Source organism: Chiloscyllium punctatum, chromosome 1, assembly GCF_047496795.1.
Source record: "Chiloscyllium punctatum isolate Juve2018m chromosome 1, sChiPun1.3, whole genome shotgun sequence".
Lineage (NCBI taxonomy): Eukaryota > Metazoa > Chordata > Chondrichthyes > Orectolobiformes > Hemiscylliidae > Chiloscyllium > Chiloscyllium punctatum.
In genome coordinates, this window is record NC_092739.1 from 146,376,056 (window position 1) to 146,401,296 (window position 25,241).

Sequence of the window (25,241 nt, forward strand, 5' to 3'; positions counted from 1 at the left end):
ATGTCCAAATAAATCATTTGTCCTTGTAAACCAGTCTCTGAAAGTGAGCAAATGGTGGTGACTTTCATAGAGAGAGGATTCAAGTGCAGGAGTAGGGATGTCTTGCTACAATTGTACAGGGCTTTGGTGAGACCACATAGAGTCACAGAGATTGATTGCACAGAGAAAGGCCCTTCAGCCCATCGAGTCTGCACCAGCCAAAAACAACCACCTACCTATTCTAATCTCATTATCCAGCATGTGGCCCACAGCCTTGTAATTGTTCTCATAATTTTACACATATCATATCCCCTTCAATCTCTTCTGCTCCGAGGAAAACCCAATCTCTCCTCACAACTGAAACTCTCCAGCACAGGCAACATCCTGGTGAATCTCCTTTGCACCTTCTGCAGTGCCAGCTCATCCCTATCACATCGTACCTGCAGTACTGTGTGCTGCTTTGGTCGCCTTACCTGAGAAAGGATACTCTGGCTACGGACAAGACTGCAATAAAAAGTTTACCAGACTGATAGCCAGTGTATAAAGGGAAACTGGATTGGTTAGGATAATATTCACTAGAATTTTGAAGAATGAGGAGGGAATCTCATAGAAACTTATAAAATTCTAACAGGCAGGGTGCACAGAAGAAGCGTGTTCCTGATGATGGGGGGGGAGTCCAGAATTAGGAGTCACAATGTAAGGATAAAGGGTAGGCCACTTACCACTCAGATAGGGAGAAATATCTTCACCCAGAGAGTGATGGGCCTGTGGAATTTACTGTTTGAGAAAGTGGTTGAGGTCAAAACGCTGAAAGTTTTCTCAAAAGAGATAGATACAGCTCTTATAGCTAAAGGGATCAAAGGATATGTGGAGAAAGTGGGAACAATATACCCTGGATGGTCAGACATGATCATAGTGAATGATGGAGCAAGCTTGAAGGGCCCAATGGCCTTTCCTCTTCCTATTTTCAGTGTTTAATTGGTGATGATTTTTCACAGTTCAAGGTGGTAGGGAAATGGGCCTGAGGATATACTCAGCTGGAAATTGGGATTTGTATTTAGAATCCAAATTGAAAAAAAGAGAAAGAATGAGAAAAGAATGTTATCCTTGATCTCACACAAAACCAGGTTATAGATACGTTGGAGTCCTTCCAAATAAACCTATTCAACTATAACCTGGTATTGTGTGATTTTTAACCTTGTCTACCCCAGTCCAACACTGGCATCTCCAAAACATCCCTGCACCCCCCCATATTAAATGGTAGTATCAAAGGTATTGAAAATTAACAAGTCGCCCTTGACAAAATTAAACAAGGCAGTCTTATTTCTCAAAGAAAGAGCCATGTAAAAAGGACATTATTTTTAACTCTGATCTTTGTTGCTGCTATTCTTTACCACAGAGTGGTATTGACAGAGAGACACTCTTGACATCTGCCTTTGACAGCACACTAGATAACACATAAAAGGCCCTTATAAAAGCTCCAAATATTCTGCCCCATAGTTTCCAAAGTTACCAGACAAATCTGTGGAATGCACACAGACACTTTCAAAACTAACACTGACTAACGGTAACATTTTCTGTTTGTTCATTTGATAGAGGACTCTCCTGGAATAACAGGAACAAGTTGGTCAGGGCTCCGCGAACAGCAGACAACTAAGGCCCGGTTGGTGACTCTCAAAAAGAGAATGACACAATGGCTGGTACAGCAATACTTGGTTCCTCAGCCCAGAAGATAAGAACATCTTTATCAATACTCACCTGTGCATCTTGCTCACTTGGAACTTCATTAGCTTGTGCGCGATGAAATGTAGGCAAAGTTATGCCTTAGAGTCTGATGCATACAAACACCGGAATTCAGTACATGTAGCAGATCTTTGTGTTCGATTTGGATTTGGCTCCGCCCTCTTCAGCCACAAACTCAACCACGAAGTTTGAATGTCAATGTCATTTAACTCTTTCAGTGTGGGCTTTATATGTCAGTGCAACAACGATTTCTGCTGTTCTCAGCAGGAACATTGCAAAGTTTGGTTGGAGGTATATCTGGAAATTTCACAACTTGGCCTTGTCTCCTACTACCTGGCCAAAAGTGAGGACTGCAGATGCTGGAGATCAGAATCTAGATTAGAGTGGTGCTGGAAAAGCACAGCAGGTCAGGCAGCATCCGAGGAGCAGGAAAACCAATTTTTCGGGCAAAGGCCCTTCATCAGGAATGGAGGCAGGGAGCCTCCGGGGTGGAGAGATAAATGGGAGGGGGATGGGGGTGGGGAGAAGGTAGCAAAGAGTACAATAGGTGAATGGGGGTGGGGTTGAAGGTGTTAGGTAGGAGAGTAGGTATGGAGTGGATGGGTGGGAAGGAAGATTGGCAGGTAGGACAGGTCATGAGGACAGTGCTGAGCTGGAAGTTTGGAACTGCAGTAAGGTGGGGGGAGGGGAAATGAGGAAACTGTTGAAGTCCACATTGATGCTCTGGGGTTGAAGTGTTCCGAGGTGGAAGATGAGGCGTTCTTCCTCCAGGCATCAGGTGGTGAGGAAGTGGCGGTGGAAGAGGCCCAGGACCTGCATGTTCTAGGCAGAGTGGGAGGAGGGCCACGGGGCGGTGGAGTTGATTGGTGTGGGTGTCCTGGAGATGTTGCTGAAAATGTGTTGCTGGAAAAGCGCAGCAGGTCAGGCAGCATCCAAGGAACAGGAGAATCAACATTTCGGGCATCAGCCCTTCTTCAGGAATGAGGAAAGTGTGTCCAGCAGGCTTATCTTAGCCTGCTGGACACATTTTCCTCATTCTGAAGCCTGAAACGTCGATTCTCCTGCTCCTTGGATGCTGCCTGACCTGCTGCGCTTTTCCAGCAACACATTTTCAGCTCTGATCTCCAGCATCTGCAGTCCTCACTTTCTCCTCCTGGAGATGTTCCCTAAAGTGCTCTGCTAGGAAGCGTCCAGTCTCCCCAATGTAGAGGAGACCACATTGGGAGCAACGGATACAATAAATGACATTGGTGGGTGTACTGGTGAAACTTTGATGAATGTGGAAGGCTCCTTTAGGCCCTTGGATGGAGGTGAGGGAGGAGGTGTGGGTGCAGGTTTTGCAATTCCTGCGGTGGCAGGGGAAGGTGCCAGGGCAGAATGGTGGGTTGTTGGGGGGCATGAACCTGACCAAGTAGTCACGGAGGGAATGGTCTTTGCGGAAAGGGGTGGGGAGGGAAATATATCCCTGGTGGTGGGGTCCATTTGGAGGTGGTGGAAATGTCGGCGGATGATTTGGTTTATGCGAAGGTTGGTAGGGTGGAAGGTGAGGACCATGGGGCTTCTGTCCTTGTTACAGTTGGAGGGGTGGGGTTTGAGGGCAGAGGTGCGGGATTGGATGAGATGCGTTGGAGGGCATCTTTACCCACGTAGGAAGGGAAATTGCTGTCTCTAAAGAAGGAGGCCATCTGGTGTGTTCTGTGGTGGAACTGGTCCTCCTGGGAGCAGATACGGTGGAGGTGGAGGAATTGGGAATACGGGATGGCATTTTTGCAGGAGGTAGGGTGGGAAGAGGTGTAATCCAGGTAGCTGTGGGAGTCAGTGGGTTTGTAAAAATTGTCAGTGTCAAGTCGGTCATCATTGCTGGAGATGGAGAGGTCCAGGAAGAGGAGGGAGCTGTCAGAGATGGTCCAGGTGAATTTAAGGTCAGGGTGGAATGTGTTGGTGAAGTTGATGAATTGCTCAACCTCCTCGCGGGAGCACGAGGTGGCACCGATGCAGTCATCAATGTCGCGGAGGAAGAGGTAGGGAGTGGTGCCGGTGTAACTATGGAAGATGAACTGTTCTACATAGCCAACAAAGAGACAGGCATAGCTGGGGCCCATACGGGTGCCCATGGCTACCCCTTTGGTTTGGAGGAAGTGGAAGAATTCGAAGCAGAAATTGTTAAGGGTGAGGACCAGTTCGGCCAAACGAATGAGTGTCAGTGGAAGGATACTGTTGGGGACGTCGGGAGAGGAAGAAACGGAGGGCTTGGAGGCCCTGGTTATGGCAGATGGAGGTGTAGAGGGATTGGATGACCGTGGTGTAGATGAGGCATTGGGGGCCGGGGAAACAGGAGTCTTGGAGGAGGTGGAGGGCATGGGTGGTGTCTCGAATATATGTGGGGAGTTCCTGGACTAGGGGGTATAGGACAGTGTCGAGGTAGGTAGAGATGAGTTTGGGGCAGGAGCAGGCTGAGACAATGGGTCGGACGGGGTGGTCAGGCTTGTGGATCTTGGGAAGGAGGTAGAATCGGGCAGTGTGGGGTTCCCGGACTATGAGGTTGGAAGCTGTGGGTGGGAAATCTCCTGACATGATGAGGTTCTGTATGGTCTGGGAGATGATGGTTTGGTGATGGGGGATGGGGTCATGGCCGAGGGGGCGGGCCTATTGCCTGGTCCATCCTTCTTTCACCAGTGCCAACATTTTGCATTCTGACTAATAACAACAGATTGTTCAGACAAATTGAGACCATATCTGAACGGCAGAGCGTGGTTTTCCCTCAGCTACGCAGGAGAGATTGATCTCTGATTCTTTCAAATCCAGGAATCCTATCCATTAGACATCTCCCAGAGACTGACAGTACTCCAGATTCCATGGATGGACTGTGGGCTAGGGAAAGGTCTTGCAGTCAGACCAACAGCACAGTAAGACTGGTTTCAAAGGGTGACAACACTTGGGAGTAGGGTCTAATGGAGACTGTATTGGGATAGACCAGAAGAAAACTGGTCTAGTTTAGCTTCACACTGCATAGCCATGACTGACAAACCATGGGTTTGGATAGCTACCATCGGTTCTGAGGAAGGGTCATTCGACCTGAAACATAAACTCTGATTTCTCTCCACAGACGCTGCCAGACCAGTTGAGCTTTTCTAACATTTTCCATTTTTGTCTACGGTTTGGGTAAACCTATCTAGTATATTCATAAATGACAAGTGGAGGTGGTGGGATAGTGGTAATGTGACTGCAGTAATAATCCAGAGGCCCAGAGTAATGCTGAGGGATGTGTCAATTTTGAAAAGGAGCCATGAAACAATCATTGGTTATCATCAAAACTCATCTGGCTCACTGAAGTCCTTCAGAGACCTCAATCTGACCTGTTCTAGGCTACACATGACTCCAGATGGATAGCAATGTGGTTGACTCTTTACTGCCCTCTGAAATGGCCTGGCAAGACATCATACAGGGTCAATTAGGGATGCGCAGTGTGACACCACTGGGCCTGGCCCACCAGGATCTCATTGTCTCACACCAATTACTCAGAATTTGCAGACAGTTGTTCAGATAAAACTTGGCCCTGAGTTACGACCAGAAGGCCTGGTCAGCTGCCTTGCTCTTAAACAAACAGATATTTTGGACCAACCTACCAGAGCTGAACAAGTAATGATTTAACAATCCAACCCAAAAACAGCACCTCTGACAGTGGAGCACACACAAAAGGAAAAACTAACACATACAGTCATAGAGATGTACAGCATAGAAACAGACCCTTCGGTCCAACCCGTCCATGCCGACCAGCTATCCCAACCCAATCTAGTCCCACCTGCCAGCACCCGGCCCATATCCCTCCAAACCCTTCCTATTCATATATCCATCCAAATGCCTCTTAAATGTTGCAGTTGTACCAGCCTCCACCACTTCGTCTGGCAGCTCACTCCATACACGTCCTTACCACTCTTCAGTGGCACCACATTAGCCGACCTCCAGTTTTCCGGCACCTCACCTGTGACTATTGATGATACAAATATCTCAGCAAGAGACCCAACAATCACTTCTCTAGCTTCTCACACAGTTTTAGGGTACACCTGACCAGGTGTAAAGGCAGTAGGAGTATACTTAAGAAGGAAATCAGGAGGGCAAAAAGGGGACATGAGATAGATTTGGCAAATAGAATTAAGGAGAATCAAAGAGTTTTTACAAATACATTAAGGACAAAAGGGTAACGAGGGAGAGAATGGGGCCCCTCAAAGATCAGCAAGGTGCCCTTTGTGTAGAGCTGCAGAAAATGGGGGAGATACTAAACAAGTATTTTGCATCAGTATTTACTGTGGAAAAGAATATGGAAGATATAGACCGTAGGGAAATAGATGGTGACATCTTGCAAAATGTCCTGATTACAGAAGAAGAAGAAGTGCTGGATGTCTTGAAATGCTAAAGGTGGATAAATCTCCAGAATCACTGTATTCTAACAGATGAAAGGCTTAACAGACAATCAATTCTTCAATGTATAATTTCAGTTACATCACACTGCAAATTTTTGCTATAAATTCTGTGTTACGATCAAGCCCTCCACTATCACCTGATGAAGGAGCGTCGCTCCAAAAGCTAGTGTGCTTCCAATTAAACCTGTTGGACTATAACCTGGTGTTTGTGATCTTTAACTTTATACCTGACATATGCTTCCTTCTTTTTCTTAACCAAACCCTCAATTTCTTTAGTCATCCAGCATTCCCTATCCCTACCAGCTTTTCATTTCATATTGGGATAAAAACAGGATGTACTGGAGAAACCCAAAAGCTCTGCCAGCAACTGTGGAGACAGAGAGAAACTGAGTCAAGTCTTCTTTAGAACAATCATATCTTTTCTCAAAATCTTAACTATGTTTCTCTCCCCTGCGAAGTTTCTCTTGTGTTTCCTGCTTTCCTTTTAGATTTCTGACACCTGCAGTATTGGCTTTTATATGACACATGCTGCATTAGTGAGTGAGTGAGAGATATTGCATTGAACTGTCAGCTTAATTCCCTGGGTTTGGAACTAGAATTTAAACTATATAGTCAGAGAGTCATACAGCACAGAAACAGACCCTTCAGTCAAACTTGTCCATGCCAAATACATTTCTCAAACTAAACTCCCAACACTTTTAGGTCAATGCTCAAACAATACATCTCCTAATGGTTCCATTGGAGAGCTACTATCCAAAGTGGAGCTGAAATTGACAAAGGGGGTGAAATTACATTGTGCAATACTAATAGGAGCAGGTATCAGCTCCTCAGTCAGTAATATCGGAGCTGATATTATTATGGCTTTAACACTAATTTCTTGTCCATCCTCACAGTCTTGACCCTTGCAGAACAAAGGTTTGCATAATACAGCCTTGAATACATTCAATGCTACGGCCTTCATTGCTTTCTCTAAAGATTAATGATCCTCTGAGTGTTTGCAAGCAGGAGCTAATTATAGCTCTTAGAGCTTAAAAGATCAAAAGGACGTGAGGAGAAAGTGGGAACAAGACACAATGTTGGATGATCAGACATGATCAGGGTGAATGAGGAAACAGATTCGAAGGGCTGATGGCCTATTCCTCCTCCTATTTTCAGTGTTTAATTGGTGGCAAATGTTTACAGTTGTGGGTAATAGGGAGAAGGTTCTGAGGACATGCTCAGTTGTGAATCGGGAATTGTACTTGGAATCCAAATTGAGAAAAAAGACAAAGAGCGGGAGATGAATGTTATCCCTGAGCTCCTCATGTTAAATTGCTTTCGATGGCAGGTACTAAAGGTATTGCAAACCAGCCTCGATACTCTCAAGCCGCCTCGGATTCCATACCTTCCGACAGATCATCATGAATAAGTACTGAATGAGTTAACTTCAAACTCAGTATTGCCTTTGTTAAAATAACAGAACTTGGAAATCATTAATGTAGAGTCACATCCATGAGTAATGTAGCAGAATACCATTTTAACCCTAACCCCTGTCCTGATTCAACACTGAATCATGAGCACCTGACTCCATCATCAGATTTTAACAAAACAAAATAAATCCTGACAAAGAATTGGAGAAAAGTGTGTGGCCAATTGCAAACATTATTCATGCCCTCAGCATCTTTCTGCCTTGCTGTTAAATGTTTCCATATTAACAGCCTCTCTGGGTAATACATTGCATACAAGTGTTCATGAAGTTATGCAGTGAGTAGTTAAATCTGACCTGTGCACCGTCTCTACTGTCAAAACATGAGCCTTTCATTCCCGACTTACAGATCTTAGCACAAACTTCAACATATTATTATACTCGCCAGTGAAACCAACAGTTTTTTTAAAAGATGCAATTCCGAATGATTGTTGGTAAAGTTAAAGGTAAAGATTTCATGTTCTGTCACTTATATTCAATCAATCTAAACACAATATAGACCAAACATCACTTAACAACAAAACAATGCACTAAAGAGAGGGAAGATTCACATTAACCAATTAACATAATTGGTTACAGTTCACTTCACAAACACAAACAATTGTAAGAACACCCAATAAATACGTACAACATTACACAGATGGGTCCTCTGTGATTCCCAGTTCTCTGCCAGCGTTACTTCTTCTTGCCACGCTCAGTCTAAAATTTCTAGTGTCCTTCAAAATCTGATCCACACTGCCTGAGTCATCCAGATCCAATCCAGATCCAATTTTCCTGAGTAAGGCCCAACTAGGTGACTCTTTGTTCCTTAAATCTCATAAAGTCCTCTCTGTTCTTTCCCCTTTTTTTCTGAACACATAACAAACTCTCCCCAAGCAGCCTGCTTAGCTGCTAACACAGAATAGCCTTCTGCTTCTCCACAGCTGCCGTCGTTTTGTCTCACACAATCTCTCTCTCTTTCTACCTCAGAATGGTAGCTGTTCCTTTTCTGTGAGGTACTGTGTAAACATCTGAAAACCTTTGCTTTATATCCCAAAGGGTTTCTGTTATTTGTTTCGCCCCCATGGCAATCTGAGCACATGGGTTCTGAAGAAGTCATATGGACGTAAAACATTAACTCTTAGAGTCATAGAGCACGGAATCAGACTCTTCGGTCCAACTTGTCCAAGCCGAACAGATATCCAAACCTAATCTAGTCCCATTTGCCAGCACTTGGCCCATATTCTTCTAAAACCTTCCTTTTAAATGTTGTAATTGTATCAGCCTCCACCACTTCCTCTGACAGCTCATTTCACACACGCACCACCCTCTGTGTGAAAAAATTGCCTCTCAGGTCCCTTTTATATCTTACCCCTCTCAGCTTAAACCTATGCCCGCCCACTAGTTCTGGACTCACCCACCCCAGGGAAAGACTTCTCTATTTATCCTATCCATGTTCCTTAAACTTTTATAAATCTCTTTCAGGTCACCTATTAGTGTCTGACCTCCAGGGAAAACAGACTCAGCCTATTGAGCCTCTCTCTATAGCTCAAATCCTCCAACCCTGGCAACATCCTTATACATCTTTTCTAAACCCTTTCAAGATGCTGCCAGACCTGCAGAATTTCTTCAGAATTCTTGGAGTTTGTTTCACAAAGGCATGTCTCTGAATTCATGTCTTTCTGAATTCCTCAGTTTTACCTTAAATTGAAGAGAGACGTTTAAAATAAAACTGCCTCAAACTTCGTAACAGTACTGAACACGAAGGCAGTTACCTCAGAGTACAACTGGATCTTGATCAGAGTGGCATATGGAGTTTAATTTAGATTTGGAAAGGTAAATCAGAGCAGGACTTATACACTTAATCAAAAGGTCCTGGGGAATGTTACTGAACAGAGACCTTGGAGTTCAGGTTCATAGTTCCTTAAAAGTGCAGTCACAAGTCGACAGGGTAGTAAAGAAGGTGTTTGGTCTGCTTGTCTTTATTGGTCAGTGTGTTGAGTATAGGAGTTGGGAGGTCATGTCGTGTCTCTATAGGACATTGGTTAGGCCACTTTTGGAATACTGCATGCAATTCTAGTCTCCCTGCCACAGTAATGATGCTGTGAAACTTGAAAGTGTTCAGAAAAGATTTACAAAGATGTTGCCAGGGTTGGAGAATTTGAGCTGTAGGGACAGACTGAATAGGCTGGGGCTGTTTTCCCTGGGGCATCGGAGGCTGAGGAGTGACCTTATAGAGGTTTATAAAATCATGAGGGGCATGGATAAGGTCATGGTCTTTTCCCAAGAGTAGGGTAGTCCAGAATTGGAGGGCATGGGTTTAAGATGAGAGAAGAAAGATTGAAAAGACACATAAGGGGCAACTTATTGATGCAGAGAATGGTACATGTATGGAATAAACTGCCAGAGGATGTGGTGGAGGCTGGTACAATTACAACATTAAAATGACATCTGGATGGGTATATGAATTGGAAGGTGTTAGAGGGACATGGACGAAATGCTGGCAAATTAGGCTAAATTAATTTAGGATATCTGGTCGGCATGGTCAAGTTGAACAAAGGGTCTTTTTCTGTGCTGTACATCTCTATCACTCTAATATTTTTAAGATGTAATTTATCAATTCTTTTAAGTAACTTGAATCATCTCCATCTGTTCTTCTTGGGAGAAAACAACTCCCAGTTTTTGCAAACAGTAAATTCAGATAATGTTGGTGTTATGCTGCATACAAAATTCATTCCATTTTAATTCATTTACATTGTTCTGTATAACCTTCTATTCCTTTCATCTTCATGTATTTAACTGCTGCTTAAATGGACCTAAAACTATTTGCCTCTGTTATTCGGTGCAGTGACCTGAGCCACATTCTAACGAAGTTAGATCAAGCAGTTTCCCCCATACTCCTTACTGGAGTTACTAGTGACTGCCTTGTATTTATTACCTAGAGTTTGAAACCGTCACAAATGAAAACCTCTGATCTACATTTGCCTTATCAAATCCCTTCAGAATTCTGAAGAACTCTGTTGGGTTCCCCCATTATTAGTCTTCTCTTTTCTTAAGAAAAGAGTGTCAGCTGATTCAATCTTTCCTGGTTGTTATAACTTCTGAATCCTGATACCATTCCTGTAAATCTCTCTTGCACTTTCTCTAGTGTCTCTACACCCTTTCTACAATGGAGGTGAGATCTCAGGGTTCTTAAATTGCTGGATCAATACTCAGACATTTTGTACATCAACCTGTTGCCATATGGAACGGAAGGATTTCTGCAGAGAAACAATGACCATGAACAAAGAACTATAGAAAACAAGAAGATTAACAAATCACAGTCAGCAGAAAGATCTGACTGATTAAAAGTGATAGGCATGCAGAAGAAGTTACAAGCGCTTTCACAACTGTAATATCTTTCTGCTATCTACTTTCCAACTGTGGTTGAAGACTTGAGACATTAAGTGTGAAAAAACAGAAGTGTCTCTTATTAATACAATAACCAAGATGGAAAAAGGAGGAAAAACCAAGGTTTACTGGAACATCCTGCTACGGGGTAAATCCTTTTACATAGTACTCACCTATTGTGGAAATTAAAAACTTTATTTTGCCAATTAGCTGCTGATTTCCTACTTAAATATCCGACCTCCAGATTACTCTGTTTTGAAGTAAATGATAATATTGAATTTGTTGGACTGCCAATCAGGCAATGCCAGAGGCAACCGGTTTGAGTTGTCATGGTCAGTTAAATGTTTAAACAGATTAACGAACCTAGTTTATAAGCTACTTGGGCTCTGCATTCATAGATTAGAATTTTACTTCAGTCTTTCACCTGTCCTAGTGCAGAGAGTCAGATGACCTCCCATGTCTGAAGACATGAGGCACACAAAGAACACTCTTGAATCCAACAAGATATTTTTTCAGGAATTGTTCCAGATGTCCAAAATCCAAGGTATTTGACTTTCTTCCAGGTTGAACAGTGACATGTCGCAGAGGAGTTATACATGAGTATACCTGATAACAAAATACATTTTGTTGAAGCTATTCTAGATTTAGATTAGATTCCCTACAGTATGGAAACAGGTCCTTCGGCTCAACAAGTCCACACTGACCCTCTTAAGAGTAACCCACCCAGACCCATTTCCCTCTGACACCTAATACTATGGGCAATTTAGCATGGTCAATTCACCTGGCCTACCCATCTTTGGACTGTGGGAGGAAACCGGAGCACCCAGAGGAAACCGAAGCAGACACGGGGAGAACATGCAAACGCCACATAGACAGTCGCCTGAGGCCAGAATCGAACCTGGGACCCTGGTGCTGTGAGGCAGCAGTGCTAACCACTGAGCAACCGTGCGCCCCATTAGGGCATTTTGCAAGAATACCAATTCAAGGGCAAAACCAGTCTTTATACTGCATATGAGATGAGTGCTGATTCCACGTGACAACCAATCACCATTTCCTCTCATGCAAAATGAATGTTCTTTCCACTTACATTGGTTTCTTGCAAAATGTCCTGATGGATGCAAGACAAAAAGCTTCAACAAACCGTGCCTTTATTCAGTAATATTCGAGCTCTATTACCAAAGGATTAAGAGTAATATCTCACAGAGATATCAATATATAATCCAGGAGAGCAGCTATACAATAATTAAAGGTAGTTGGAGGAAGAATGGTTCAAAAGAAATTAATGTGTATGAATTCCCTTTTTGAAGACGGAAATTATAGCATTACTATATCGCAAATTGAAGCTGTAAACATTTGAGTTCATTTAATGTCATCGTTCTCATTTCTACTGGTTATCTAGCAACCACTGGACTGTTGATGAAATGGAATTTGAGTTATTTTTCTTTCTGACGGTTCCATTGAAATAAGGTTATGGTAGAGGCCTAGCACAGTATTTAAATGGAATGTATGTGGCGTTAACGTGCGGGTGGTCTAAGCTTGCACAGTCCATCAAACCTTTGGTGTGTGACAACGGCCAAAGGCTGGATCAATGTCAAGTTCAAACAGAGCTAGGCGTCCCTTTCATGTTGGTTAGTGGGCTGCTGTTCTTTCTGTCTTCACATTTAATTAAAACACTTTGACAGCTTTCTGAAGATTAATTTCTATTGGGTAAAGGTTAAAAAGATTTAGGTGCAGCACGTACCAACTACTTCAATGAATGTGCATTACATAAGTATTTTAACAGCGAGGGCCGTCAACCTCACAGAGCTCTAACTAACTCATTGGAGCTCTTTGTAAACAATTACAGATAGTGCAGCTGCTTAAGAGTTGGCGGTATTTTGCCAAGTTTAGAGAGGAAGGGTATAACCGTGGCTTGAACTCTGCTGATTTCCTGTGGATTTTCGTAATCACAAGATTAAACTTAAGTAACTTTGGTTTCTCATGCCTACACTGGCTCACCATCTGGCAACACATGAGAACATCATCAGCTGCAAGTTCCCCTCCAAGCGGCTCACCATTGTGACTTGGAAGTGTATTGTTGTTCCTTCAATTGTTGCTGAATCAAAATCCTGGAACTACCCCCGCCTCAGGTCATTATGGGTCAACCTACAGCATGTGGACTGCAGTGGGTAAAGAAAGCAGCTCACCACTACCTGCTCAAGGACAACTAGGGAGAGGCAATAAATGCTGGCCCAGCCAGCATCTCAAGAATGAATGAAAGAAATGCTCTCCTGGATTTTTCTGAGGTTTCGCTTTTCCCTGGCTCTGTAACCTCCTCCCACCCCAGAACCCTCGGAGTTCCCAAACATCCTTCAGATCCTGCTGACTGAGCATTCCAGGTTTCAATCTCTCCACCACAGGCCTTCAGCTGTTAAGGTCCTCAATTCTGGAATCCCCTCCTAAAACCTGGCTTCCTCTACTTCTCTCCACCACGTACTATGTTTTCAAACCCTCTTCTTTGAGTAAGCTTTCGGTTTCATATCCTATAATCGCTGTCAAATATTGTCTGCACAACTGATCAAATATTTACAAAGTGTAATCACTTGTGTCAAGTGGAAAACAAAGCAGACAAATTTCACACTACAAGCTGCCTCAAAAATTGGACTTGTTGGGCCGAAGGGCCTGTTTCCACACTGTGCGTAATCTAATCTAATTAACAGGATAAAGAGCTATTAATCTGTTCTTTTTCTGAAATTTGTAAGAGCAGAATTACAAGCATGAGTAGCTGCAGTGCTATTTGATAAGGGCTGATGTGACTGTGGAACTTACTTCCTGTCTAACCCCTTCCAGATAAGTCAAGAAACTATCATACTCAGCCTTGAACTCACAAAATGACTCTGCCTCTTCACTGCTCTCTGAGCTGCAGCTGAATGGTGGGTAATCAATGGCCAAAGATAACTCGCTTTAGCTTCTTCAAAAGTGCATCAAAGGGTATTTTACATCTGCCTGGGAGGACAGACTGGACCCTGATTCCATGTTTAAATAGAACATGAGTTGGCACTCATGACAGCATCGCACTCCTTCAGTACTACACTGGAGAGACTTTTGTACACTGTTGCCCTGAAGACCTGAAATGAGACTTGACCTTCTACTCACAGGAGGCTGAGTGCCAACGGAACTACTTTAAAGGCTGGATTTTTGGTTCCCAATAAGGTGCTGATGAATTAAAATGTTTGCTTTGAACAAGGTTGGCCACTTGTGACCTCCTGTGTCTACCAAGGATATATTGTGTAGTGGGGCAGGGAGTCCGGAGTTGAGAATATTAGGTAGCAAGGCACTGCTGCACACGCTATCAGCACCATTTTAACATTCATTGCTCAATCATTCATAGGCAGTCCCTCACATGTGAGTATGACTCTCTCCCACTGTTAGGGTGAGTCTGTAGGTGGCTGTACAGACCAATATGGCTACCAAAGGCTCTGTTATACTCAGGCAGAAGGTGGTCACAGGAAGGGGTGAATGAGGCTTGGCTATGGCAGCACACTCCTTTTCATTTTAACATAAACACATTCTGAGCAACATGTGTAATGTTGAACTGACATTCAAAGGCCCAGCCAGGTACAATCTAAGGGTCTTTGCTAGTCCTGTACATTTTCAGCCAATCGCAGTGCTTTAAAAATTAAATGGGACAAGTTTTACTTAACACTTTTATGGGATGTGGGCATCCTTGCTAAGGCCAATATTTGGTGCTCATCCCTAGTTGCCCTTGTACAGGGTGGTTTGCTAAGTCATTTCACGCAGAAGAAAGGAATCAATCACATAGGCACAGAACGAGAGTCATATTTTGGCCAGACCTAGTAAGGGTGGCCTTGTGAACATGAGTGAACTTGTTTTTTTTAAAACTTGTCTTTTGAACCAACCTGCTTAGAGATGTTATTATGCATCTCTGGAGCAGGTAGGACTTGAACCAAGAACCCTTGATCCAGGGGTAGAGACATGAACAGTGTGCCTCAGAAGACCCCTATTGCTGCAACATAAGGGGGCTCTCCAGATGGGTTTTATGTTAATTGGCAATAGCTGCATTGTCACCATCACTAAGAAAACCTTCAATTACAATTGGATTTAAATTTTGCAGCTACCAGAGCAAGATTTGAACTTGTTTCTGTGAAACTTTAACCTGGCTTTCTAGATGACATGTCCAGTAGCATTAGCACTATGTCATTGCCTTCGCTGGCTTAATGCTCCTTAACTCTCTGCTGCCTGACAAATTCCCGGCTCGTCGAACAGAACCACAACAATGAGCACCCGAGCTACAAATCTTCTCCCAAATTCTCTGCTGCCTGTGATAGAAATAGCTTATTTGTCCTGTACAGCACTCTACTCTCCTGTCAGTATAATCGAATCAAAGAATCTTCCATCACAGCAGGTGGCCATTCTACCCAACTGTGTCTGTGCTAGCTCTTTGAAGGAGCTCTCCAATTTGTTCCACCATCCTGTGTGTTCCCCATGGCTGTGCAAATCCATTTGAAACAACTTCCCTTTTTAAAGTTACCATGAGTCAGTTTCTACCACCCTCTCAGGCCGCATGGTACAGATTGAAACAACTTGCTGAATTTAAAAGTCTCTCATCTGCCTTGGATTTGAATACAAATTATATATAATCTGTGTTCTCTGGTTATTGACTCTCCTGCCTCTTGAAACAGTTCTTCCCTGTTTAATAGAGTCGAATCCTGATGTAACTTTGAACACCATTCATTACTTTCAGGAGTAAAGTCCTGGATTCTATGATCAATTCACAGAACTGAAGTTCCTTACCTCTGGGACTATTCCAACAAGTCTCTTCTGAGCCCTGCTCAAGGATTTGACATCCTTCCCTGATGTGCGGTGCCCGGAACTGAACACAGTCCTCCAGCTGCCTGAATATCTATTTCTTTCATTTTGAATAGCTTCAACTTTCTGCCAGACTTGCAGAGAGCAAGCTTGCACTGGGTATTGGTGGGGGGGGGGGGGGGGGGGAAGTGGAAGGGGGCAGCCCCCACGGCTTCCCCTTCCCCTTCTTTCCACACTCTTTCCCATACACCCACCATTCTCAGCCTTTTAGGCTGGACCTGAGCAGGAAGAGAAAAATTATCTTGAGCTTGCTCATGGCAGGATGCCAGACTAGTGACTCAGGGCACATCCAGGGCAATGCCAACACGTTGTCAGCTCTCTCTCTCGCTCTCTCACTTTCTCTCTCCCTCTCTAACTGCCACACACTCTGCATGGAGGGATTGGGTCAAAAGCAGGATGCTTTGAAAATGCACCACTGAAGTCCTTCCAAAGATGGAAATTACAAAAGTCACATTGGTTTGAGATGGCTGATTATTGTGTGGCAGGGAACAAATGTTTATTTGCTTCAAATCCCAGGGGCTCTTGCAGACTGAAATGCTGACCTTTGCTCTCAATCAGATCTGACCAAGGGGACCTCCCAAAGGTTTGTTTAGTTCAGTCAAAAACATGGAAGGTCCTCCTGTAACCTCACTCACGGCCCTCGACAGGACACATGGACAAAGCCCGTCTGGTGTGGAAATACAGGAAAGCTATATTGACCTCGGAGGGGATAATGCAGAGGTATCAGAATGAATCGTGTAATGATCCAGTCTGTGCTAGCTCTCTGAAAGACCTCTACCCACTGAGCCACACTCTCCTACTCTTTCCCCACAGGCCAGCAAATTTCCAGTCGGAGTACTCATCCAATTCATTTTTGCGAGTTATTCCTCAAGCTGTTTCCATTCTCCTTTCCGGCAGTGTGTACAAAACTCACTGCGTAATGCCGTCTCCAGTTCCTTTGCCAATTGCATTTGCATTCTTTTACTCCCAAAGCCCTTTGCCACTAGAAACCACTTCTCCCTACTTACTCTATCAAAGTTTTTTTTAAGAGGTTGAATATCTCTATGAAACCCTGCAAGTACCTAAAAACATTCAATTATGAGGACTGGTTCCACATTGCATTCATGTTTAAATGGCAGAGGCATAAAGGCATTTAAAAATATTAGGAATTCGACAGAAATGATTTCCTCTGGTGGGGAGAGTCCAGGTCACGGTGACACCAACTGGGTCTGAAATCAGAAAGTGACTACTTTCCACAAAGGGGTATGGGGAAATCTGGAATCTTTCCCCCAACAAGTTGCAGACATTGTATCAATTGACATGTTTCAGGAGAATTGGCTGATTTAGTTGACCAAGAACCAACAAAAATATATGGAAGAAAATTTGGTAAATGGTTTGAAGCTTAAATCTGTCATATTCTAATTGAAAGGGACAGCAGTTTGGAAGGAGTGAATGGTCTCCTCTTCTTTCTGATGAAGAACAACAAACTCACCTTTTCTCCTGTATTCCTCGCAGCATTAGGTTGATGCACCTAAAATCTTACTTTCCCATAACCCACTGACTCCAATTTAGCTGAAAGGTTCAGACCTTCCTTAATACATTCTCAGTGCTCACCTCAAAAACAAGCACAAACATTCATTCTAATCCTGCCAGAACTATCACTGGGCCTTGTGCAGCTGTGGTTTAGTGGGTAGCTTTTAAAACTGAGAGCCAAGTCCAGTTACATGAAATCGTGGTGTGGTGCTGAGGGAGCCCAGCACTGTCAGAAATACCAATTTTAGATACACACCCCTGTTTGGCCTCTCAGCAAGATACTAAAAAAGAACCTCAGGTTACAAAACAAAAACAAAACTGAAACTGGGTGAGGATGATGGAAGAAAAGTCAGCTTGTATTTTCCCACACTGGGTTAATTACTTTGACTGGCTGTTCTGACTCATAATTAATAAAATATAAACACACAGTTTAATCTTCACAGAGTGTGTATATTCCCGTTATAACTTTAGTTTCAGTTTCAGTTTCCTGTCCAGGGTGAGCTGCCCTCCCTCAGACTAAACACTGTGCACTGTGGATGACCTTTACAGACAATGGTCTAAAGAGAGGATTTCAGGCATTGTTTAGCACCCATTTGATTTTGAAAGTAAGCACAGTAAAATCCAGAAAGGCATTGATTAATAGTGCAAACATCACCAAGGGGCACTCTGTTCTAATTCTCTGCGACCAGCTCACCAAAGGATGTCAGATTAATGTTACATTTTCACTCAGTGAACCTGGGATGCACATACCCAAAATCCTCGAACTATTTGGTCCATAGTTTCTCTCCCTCTCTTTGAAATTAGTACCACTCCCTTTGTTCTTGCCATGTAGCTCTGCAGTTCTTCCACCTGGTCAATTTGATTTTCTTTTGCTAAGTTTCTATTACCAGCCATAGACAAGTTAGCACAGGAGGAATTCAATCTGTGCCCAATTTAGGTTCACTCTGCAGCGATGTGTGTCAATCCTATTTCCCTCTATCTTCAATATCATTCATTATTGTTTTGCCCAATTCATTTACAGTCAGGTTTTCAGCAGCTACCTAAGTACACCAATAAATCCTTGTATCAGAAAATTCTTCCAAGCTTTTATTTCAAGCTCCCACAAAGCAAGCTAGCTTTGGGATCTTTTAAAATGCTGGCTGCCTGTGAGAATTTAAAGGAGAAAGCGAGGACTGCAGATGCTGGAGATAAGAGTCAAAAAGTGTGGCACTGGAAAAGCACAGCAGGTCAGGCAGCATCCGAGGAGCAGGGGACTCAACATTTTGAGCATAAGCTCTTCTTCAGGAAGCATCCTGATGACGAGCTTATGCTCGAAACGTCGACTCTCCTGCTCCTCAGATGCCCATCAGCGATTAGGCACTTTGCTGGCATCCCTATTTCTGGTAGCTTGACTCAGTGCAAGTACATTAACTGTTGAAACAAAGCAAAGCAGAGTCATGTTCACAAAGGTATCTGAACTGAAAGGCCTGTGCAGTAGCGAGACGGTACTGCACTGTCAGATGCCTTCACAGAATCCCTACAGTGTAGTTGAAGATCATTTGGCCCATCGAGTCTACACAACCCTCTGTAAAGCATCCCATCCAGACTACCCCCAATCCCTGTAACTCTGCATTTCCCATGGCTAATCCACCTAACTTGCACGTCTTTGGACTGTGGGAGGAAATCCCTGCACACATGGGGAGAATGTGTAAACTCCAAACACAGTCGACCGAGGTTGGAATTGAACCCATGTCCCTGGAATTGTGAGGCAGCAGTGCTACCCACTGAGCCACCATGCCGCCTTCTTTACTAAACATTTTAAACTCATTCTTTCATGAGTCAGAACATTGCGACACTATTAACTCTATCCAGAACTCTCCTGGTTTTAAATATTGCTAAAAGTTCTCTCTCAGCCTTTTTCTCTCAAAGAAAAAAACGTTCTAACTTCACCAACCTGAATAGAAATTCCTCACCCCTGGAACCACTCTCTCCAAACTCTAATGCACTCTCCACAATTCCTTCAATCCTTCTGAAAGTACAGTGCCCTGAACTGGACATGACATTCCAGCTGAGGTTGAACTGCTCAACATTACATCCTGCATTTATGCTCTCTGCCCCTACTTCAAAACCCTCTGTTCATGCATGCTTTATTAAACGCTCTTTCAGTTGGTCTTCAAAGACATTTTCTGAAACCTCCTTAATCTTACTTCTGAATGGTATGCGTTCAAAATCAGAGCTCAGGTGGTGAGGCAAAATACTGATTAAAATGCGATACCAGTGACAATGCGAATCTTTTACAACTGAAAGATGATCTCATTGTAGATAGCATAAGCTAAATAAAATCTTGCTGTGAAAGCACATTCTTTTTTTTGTTCATTCACGGGATGAAGGCAGCACTAACTAGATCAGCATTTAATGTCCATCGCCTCATTGCCCAGAAGTCAGTTAAGAGTCAACCACATTGTTGCGGGTCTGGAGTCACACGTAGGCCAGACCTGGTAAGGATGGCAGTTTCCTTCCGTAAAGGGCATTAGTGAACCAGATGGACTTTTTCCCAATTGGCAATGGATTCATGGTAACCATTAGACACCTAAGTCCAGATGTTTATTGATTCAAATTCCACTATTTGCCATGGTAGGATCAGAACCCAGGACATTATCTGGGTCTCAGGGAGGGTAGTCTAGTAATAATCCCAGCAGGCCATTGCCTCCCCGTCTGCTGAGAGAGGAGAAATTTACACTGAAGAAAACAATTAGCCTGTACAAAAGCTTATAGGTAATTCATCATCAGCTATGTGTATTAATGGGAGAATGGATGAAGCTTTGCATTATCCTGAGAGTCAGTCTAAGCCAAACAAGAACAATATAACCTGAGGGAAACCTAAATTGTAAGGAAAGACCAGCTATTAACAGGGAATAGCAAAACTGTGTGGTTGACTAAAAGACAGCAGAAACAAAGCTGAGCATCGAGTATTGCCTTTGGAGTCTGCTAAATTGTGATTCTGATACAGAACTCCCATCTACACAGCAGGAAAAATTATTTTGCTACCAGAAAATCCATGGTCTTTTGAAATGGCTATCAGACCATGTGAGTCTGACTGATTGGGCCAGCATTTATTGCCCATCCCTAATTGGCCTTAAGAAGATGATGACCTGGTCTTCCTGACCTGCTGGTGTCTACTTGCTATAGATAGACCTACAAAGCCATTTCCAGGAGGTAATTCCAGGATTTTGATTCAGCAACACTGAGGGAACAGCAATATATCCCCAAGTTAGGATGGTCAGTATCTTGGGGAAGAACTTGCAAGTGGTGGTATTCCCATGACCTTGCTTCCTTCGTCCTTCTCAATGGTAATGATGGGGATTTGGAAGGTACTGGATGAGAAGCCTTGGTGAATTTCAGCAGTGTATCTTGCTACTGAACACCAGTGGTGGAGGGATTGGATGCTTGTGGATGTGATGCCAATCATGCATGTTAATTTGTTTTGGATAGTTTTAAGCTTCTTGAGTGTTGTTAGAGCAGCCAGGCAAATGGATGATATTCCATAAAACTCCTGAGTTGTATCTTAGTGGACAGGTTTGGCAATTCAGGGGATGAATTGCTCATAGAATCATACAGCACAGAAACAGACCCTTCAGTCAAACTCGTCCATGTTCCCAACCTAAACTTGTTGCACATGCCTGTGTTCGGCCCATATCCCTCCAAACCCTTCCTGTTCACGTACTTGTCCAAATGTCTTTTAAATGTTGTAATTGTGCCTGTTTTCACCACTTCCTCTGGCAGTTCATTCACACACAAACACTACTCTGTATGTAAAAAAGTTGCCCCTCATGTCCTTCTTAAATCTTTCTTCTCTCACCTTAAAAATATGCCCCCTACCTTTGAACTCCCCACCCAAGGGAAAAGACCCTTGCAATTCACCTGGTCTATGCCCATGATTTTATAAACCTCAATAAGGTCACTCTTCACTCTCCTACATTCCAGTGAAAAATGTGCCAGCCAATTTTATAACTCAAATTCTCCAATTCCAACAACAACCTGATAAATGTCTTCTGAACCCTCTCCAATTTAATAATATCCTTCCTATAGCAGGGTGACCAGAACTGTACACAGTTCTCCAGAAGTAGCCTTACCAATGTCCTGTACTATCTCAACATGATGTCCCAGCTCCTATACTCAAAAGCAATGAAGGCAAGTGTGCTAAACGCCTTCTTAACCATCCTGTCTATATGTGAGACAAATTCCAAGAATTATGTACCTGAATCCTAGGTCTCTCTGTTCTACAGCACTACGCAGCACCCTAACATTAAAAGTATAAATCCTGTTCTTACTTGTTTTACCGAAATGCAATATCTCGATTTATCCAAACTAAATGCCAACTGCCACACTCCTCAGCCCATTGACCCAAATGACCAAAATCTATTTGTAATCTTAGATTACTTTCTTTACTGTCCACATTACCACCACTTTTGTTGTCATCTGCAAACTTACTAACCATACCCCTCATATTCTGATCCAAATAGTTCGTAAAAATGACAAACAAAAGTGGACCCAGCAATGATCCCTGTGGAACACCACTGGTCACAGGGCTCCAATCCAAAAAAACAACGCTCCATCACCACTCTCTGTCACCTGTCATCAATTTTGTATCCATTTAGCAAACTCTCCCTGAATCCCATGTCACCTAACTTTACTAATTAGTCTACCATGCAGAACATAGAACAATACAGTGCAGAACAGGCCAGCTCGTCCCCTTATACTATCCCAGCATCATCCATGTGCTAATCCAAGGATTGTTTAAATCTCCCTAATGTGGCTGAGTTAACTACATTGGCAGGTAGGGCATTCCACACCCTTACCACTCTCGGAGTAAAGAACCTGCCTCTGACATCTGTCTTAAATCTATCACTCCTCAATTTGTAGTTATGCCCCTTCATACAAGCTGTCGTCATTTTCACTGTCTACCCTATCTAATCCTCTGATCATCTTGTATGTCTCTATCAAATTCCCTCTCAGCCTTCTTCATTCCAATGAGAACAGAACTAAAGGTCGCTGCTCTGCCTTCATCTATCCTTTTGGTTACTTCCTCAAAAAAAAATCAAGTTTGTGAACGATGATTTCCCTTGCATAAAATTATGGTATCCATAATCATTCCTTGCCTCTCCAAATAGATATAAATCCTATCTTTCAGAATCACCTCCAAAAAGCTCCTGACCACTGGTGTTAGGCTCACAGGTCTATAGTACTCAGGCTTCTCCTTAAAGTTTTTTTTTAATGGCCTGTGTGCTGCAAGATTCTTAGCCTCTGACCTGCTCTGGTAGTCACTGTATTTAAATGGCTAGTCCTCTTCAGTTTCTTGTTAATGGTAAACCCCAGCATTTTGGTAACGGGGCTCAATTATAGTAATGCAACTGAATATCAAGGGAATGTGGTTCGATCATGTCTCATTGCAAATGATCATTGCCTGGCATTTCTGTGCCATGCAAGTTTCTTGACACTGGTCAGCCTAAGCCTGGATACAATTGAGATTTTGTTGCATTTGCACATGGACTGCTTCAGTATCTGAGGAGTCACGAATGGTGCTGAACATTATGTAATAATGGGCGAACATCCCCACTTCTGACCTTATGGTGGAAGGAAGGTCACTGATGAAGCAGCGGAAGATGGTTGGGTCTTGGATACTGGGGACTCTTGCAGAGATATCCTGCAACTGAGATGACTGAGTTCCCAACAAATACAATCATATTTCTGTGTGTCAGGTATGCCTCTAACCAGTGGAGAGTTTGCCACCCCCTAATACCCACTGACTCCAGCTTTGCTAGTAATCCTTCATGCCACATTCAGTCAAATGTGGCTTTACATCACCTCACCTCTGGAATACAGCTCTTTTGAGCATGTTTGAACCAAGGCTGTAATGAGGTCAGGAGCTGAGTAGCCCTGGCAGAACCCAAACTTGGCGTCACTGAGCAGGTTGTTGCTGAGCAGGTGCTGCTTGATGGCACTGTTGATGACCCCTTCCATCACTTTACTGATGATCGAGAGTAGACTGATGGAGAGATAATTGGCTGGGTAGGATTTGTGCTGCTTTTTTGTGTACAGGACTTACCTGGGCAATTTTCCACATTGTTGGGTAAATGCCAGTGTAGTAACTGTACGGAACCAGCTTGGCTAGCAGAGTGACAAGTTCTGAAGCACAAGTCTTCAGTACTACTGCTGGTATATTGTCATGGCCTATAGCCTTTGCAGTATCCAGTGCCTCCAACCATTTCTTGATATCACATGGAGTGAATCGAATTGGCTAAGATTGGTAACTGTGATGCTGCAGACCACTGGAGGAGCCTAAGATGGATCATCCACTCAGTACTTCTGGCTGAAGATTGTTGCGAATGCTTCAGCCATATAATAATGACACACCTAGTGAATGTAATTTACATATCATCTGCCTTACAAAGAAATTCACCTTTTAAAAAAGGGGCAACAAAAACAAGTGAGTTGACAAACTCCTTTTACTTAAAGGAATAAGCACTGTGTGAAACAATAATCAATCAATACACTTGGCAACTTTTTATGAAGTTTTCAGAGAGATTCTGGACAGATTTGCTTGAAGAGGCAAGGGAGTTCATGTCGTGAATACCAGTCTGTACAGCTGAAGGCACAACCCCTCGTCTGGGCTCAGGGGTGGGATCAATGAGAGGATTGGGAGATTGGAAGATACCCTGTCTAAATTGTCATCTTGTGTACACTCCGACTGCATTGAAATAGTAGTGGCACAGTATCGGTTTGTCATGGAAATCTTATCCTGCTGGAAAATATAAACAAAGCAGGTACAAGCACATCAGACCACGAGACCTCTTAAGCAGCTCTTCAATACTTGGAAATCCACCCACTGTGTGTAACTTGAGGTTGCTGCACACACTTCTATGGTAACTGAAGCCTCATCCTCTTTGATTCGCAAATCAGGCAGCTTTATTTTCATCCAGGCTTTAACTTAATTAAAGGAACTTATTTTCGTGTTTGGAATAATTTATTTGCTGCTCATTTACTGGCAATACAGGATTTTTCAGACACATTTGTCAATCTGATTTAGAGTCATAGAGATTTACATCACGGAAACAGACTCTTCAGTCCAACTCATCCATGCCAACCAGATATCCCAACCCAATCTAGTCCCACCTGCCAGCACCTGGCCCATATCCCTCCAAACCCTTCCGATTCATATACCCATCCAGATGCCTTTTAAATATAGTAATTGTACCAGCCTCCACCACTTCCTCTGGCAGCTCATTCCATATATGTACCACCCTCTGTTTGAAAAGTTTGCCCCGTAGGTCCCTTTTATATCTTTCCCCCCTCACCCTAAACCTATACCCTCTAGGACTCCACCACTCCAGGGAAAATAACTTATCTGTTTATCCTATCCATGCCCCTCATGATTTTATAAACCTCTATAAGGTCACCCTTCAGCCATTGATGCTCCAGGAAATACAGTCCCAGCCGATTCAACCTCTCCCAACAGGTCCTTCCAACCCTGGCAACATCCTTGCAAATGTTTTCTGAATGCTTTCAAGTTTACAGCATCCTTCTGATAGGAAGGAGACCAGAATTGCACACAATATTCCAAAAGTGTCCTAGCCAACGTCTTGTACAGCCGCAACATGATCTCCCAATTCCTACACTCAATGCTCCGACTAATAAAGGAAAGCATACCAAACACATTTTTCACTATCCTACCTACTTGCGACTCCACTTTCAAGGAGTTATGAACCTGCACTCCAAGGTCTCTTTGTTCAGCAACACTCTCTAGGGCCTTACCATTAAGTGTATAAGTCCTGCTAAGATTTGCTTTCCCAAAATGTAGCACCTCGCATTTATCTGAATTAAACTCCATCTGCTACTTCTCAACC

At 43.3% G+C, this 25,241-nt stretch overlaps 1 protein-coding gene across 4 annotated transcripts in view; it reads right to left on the minus strand.

Moving 5' to 3' along the window:
- The window catches only part of rnf24 (ring finger protein 24), a 161,603-nt gene that overhangs the window by 79,498 nt on the left and 56,864 nt on the right, over positions 1–25,241 (minus strand). The window contains exon 1 of one of the 4 annotated variants that reach the window (XM_072576773.1): positions 1,738–1,842. The exons of the other annotated variants lie outside the window; for them this stretch is intronic. Coding sequence (XP_072432874.1) covers positions 1,738–1,766 — 29 coding nt within the window. The 5' untranslated portion in view covers positions 1,767–1,842. Of the gene's footprint in view, positions 1–1,737; positions 1,843–25,241 lie in introns of those variants that run through there. 4 annotated transcript variants of the gene reach the window in all.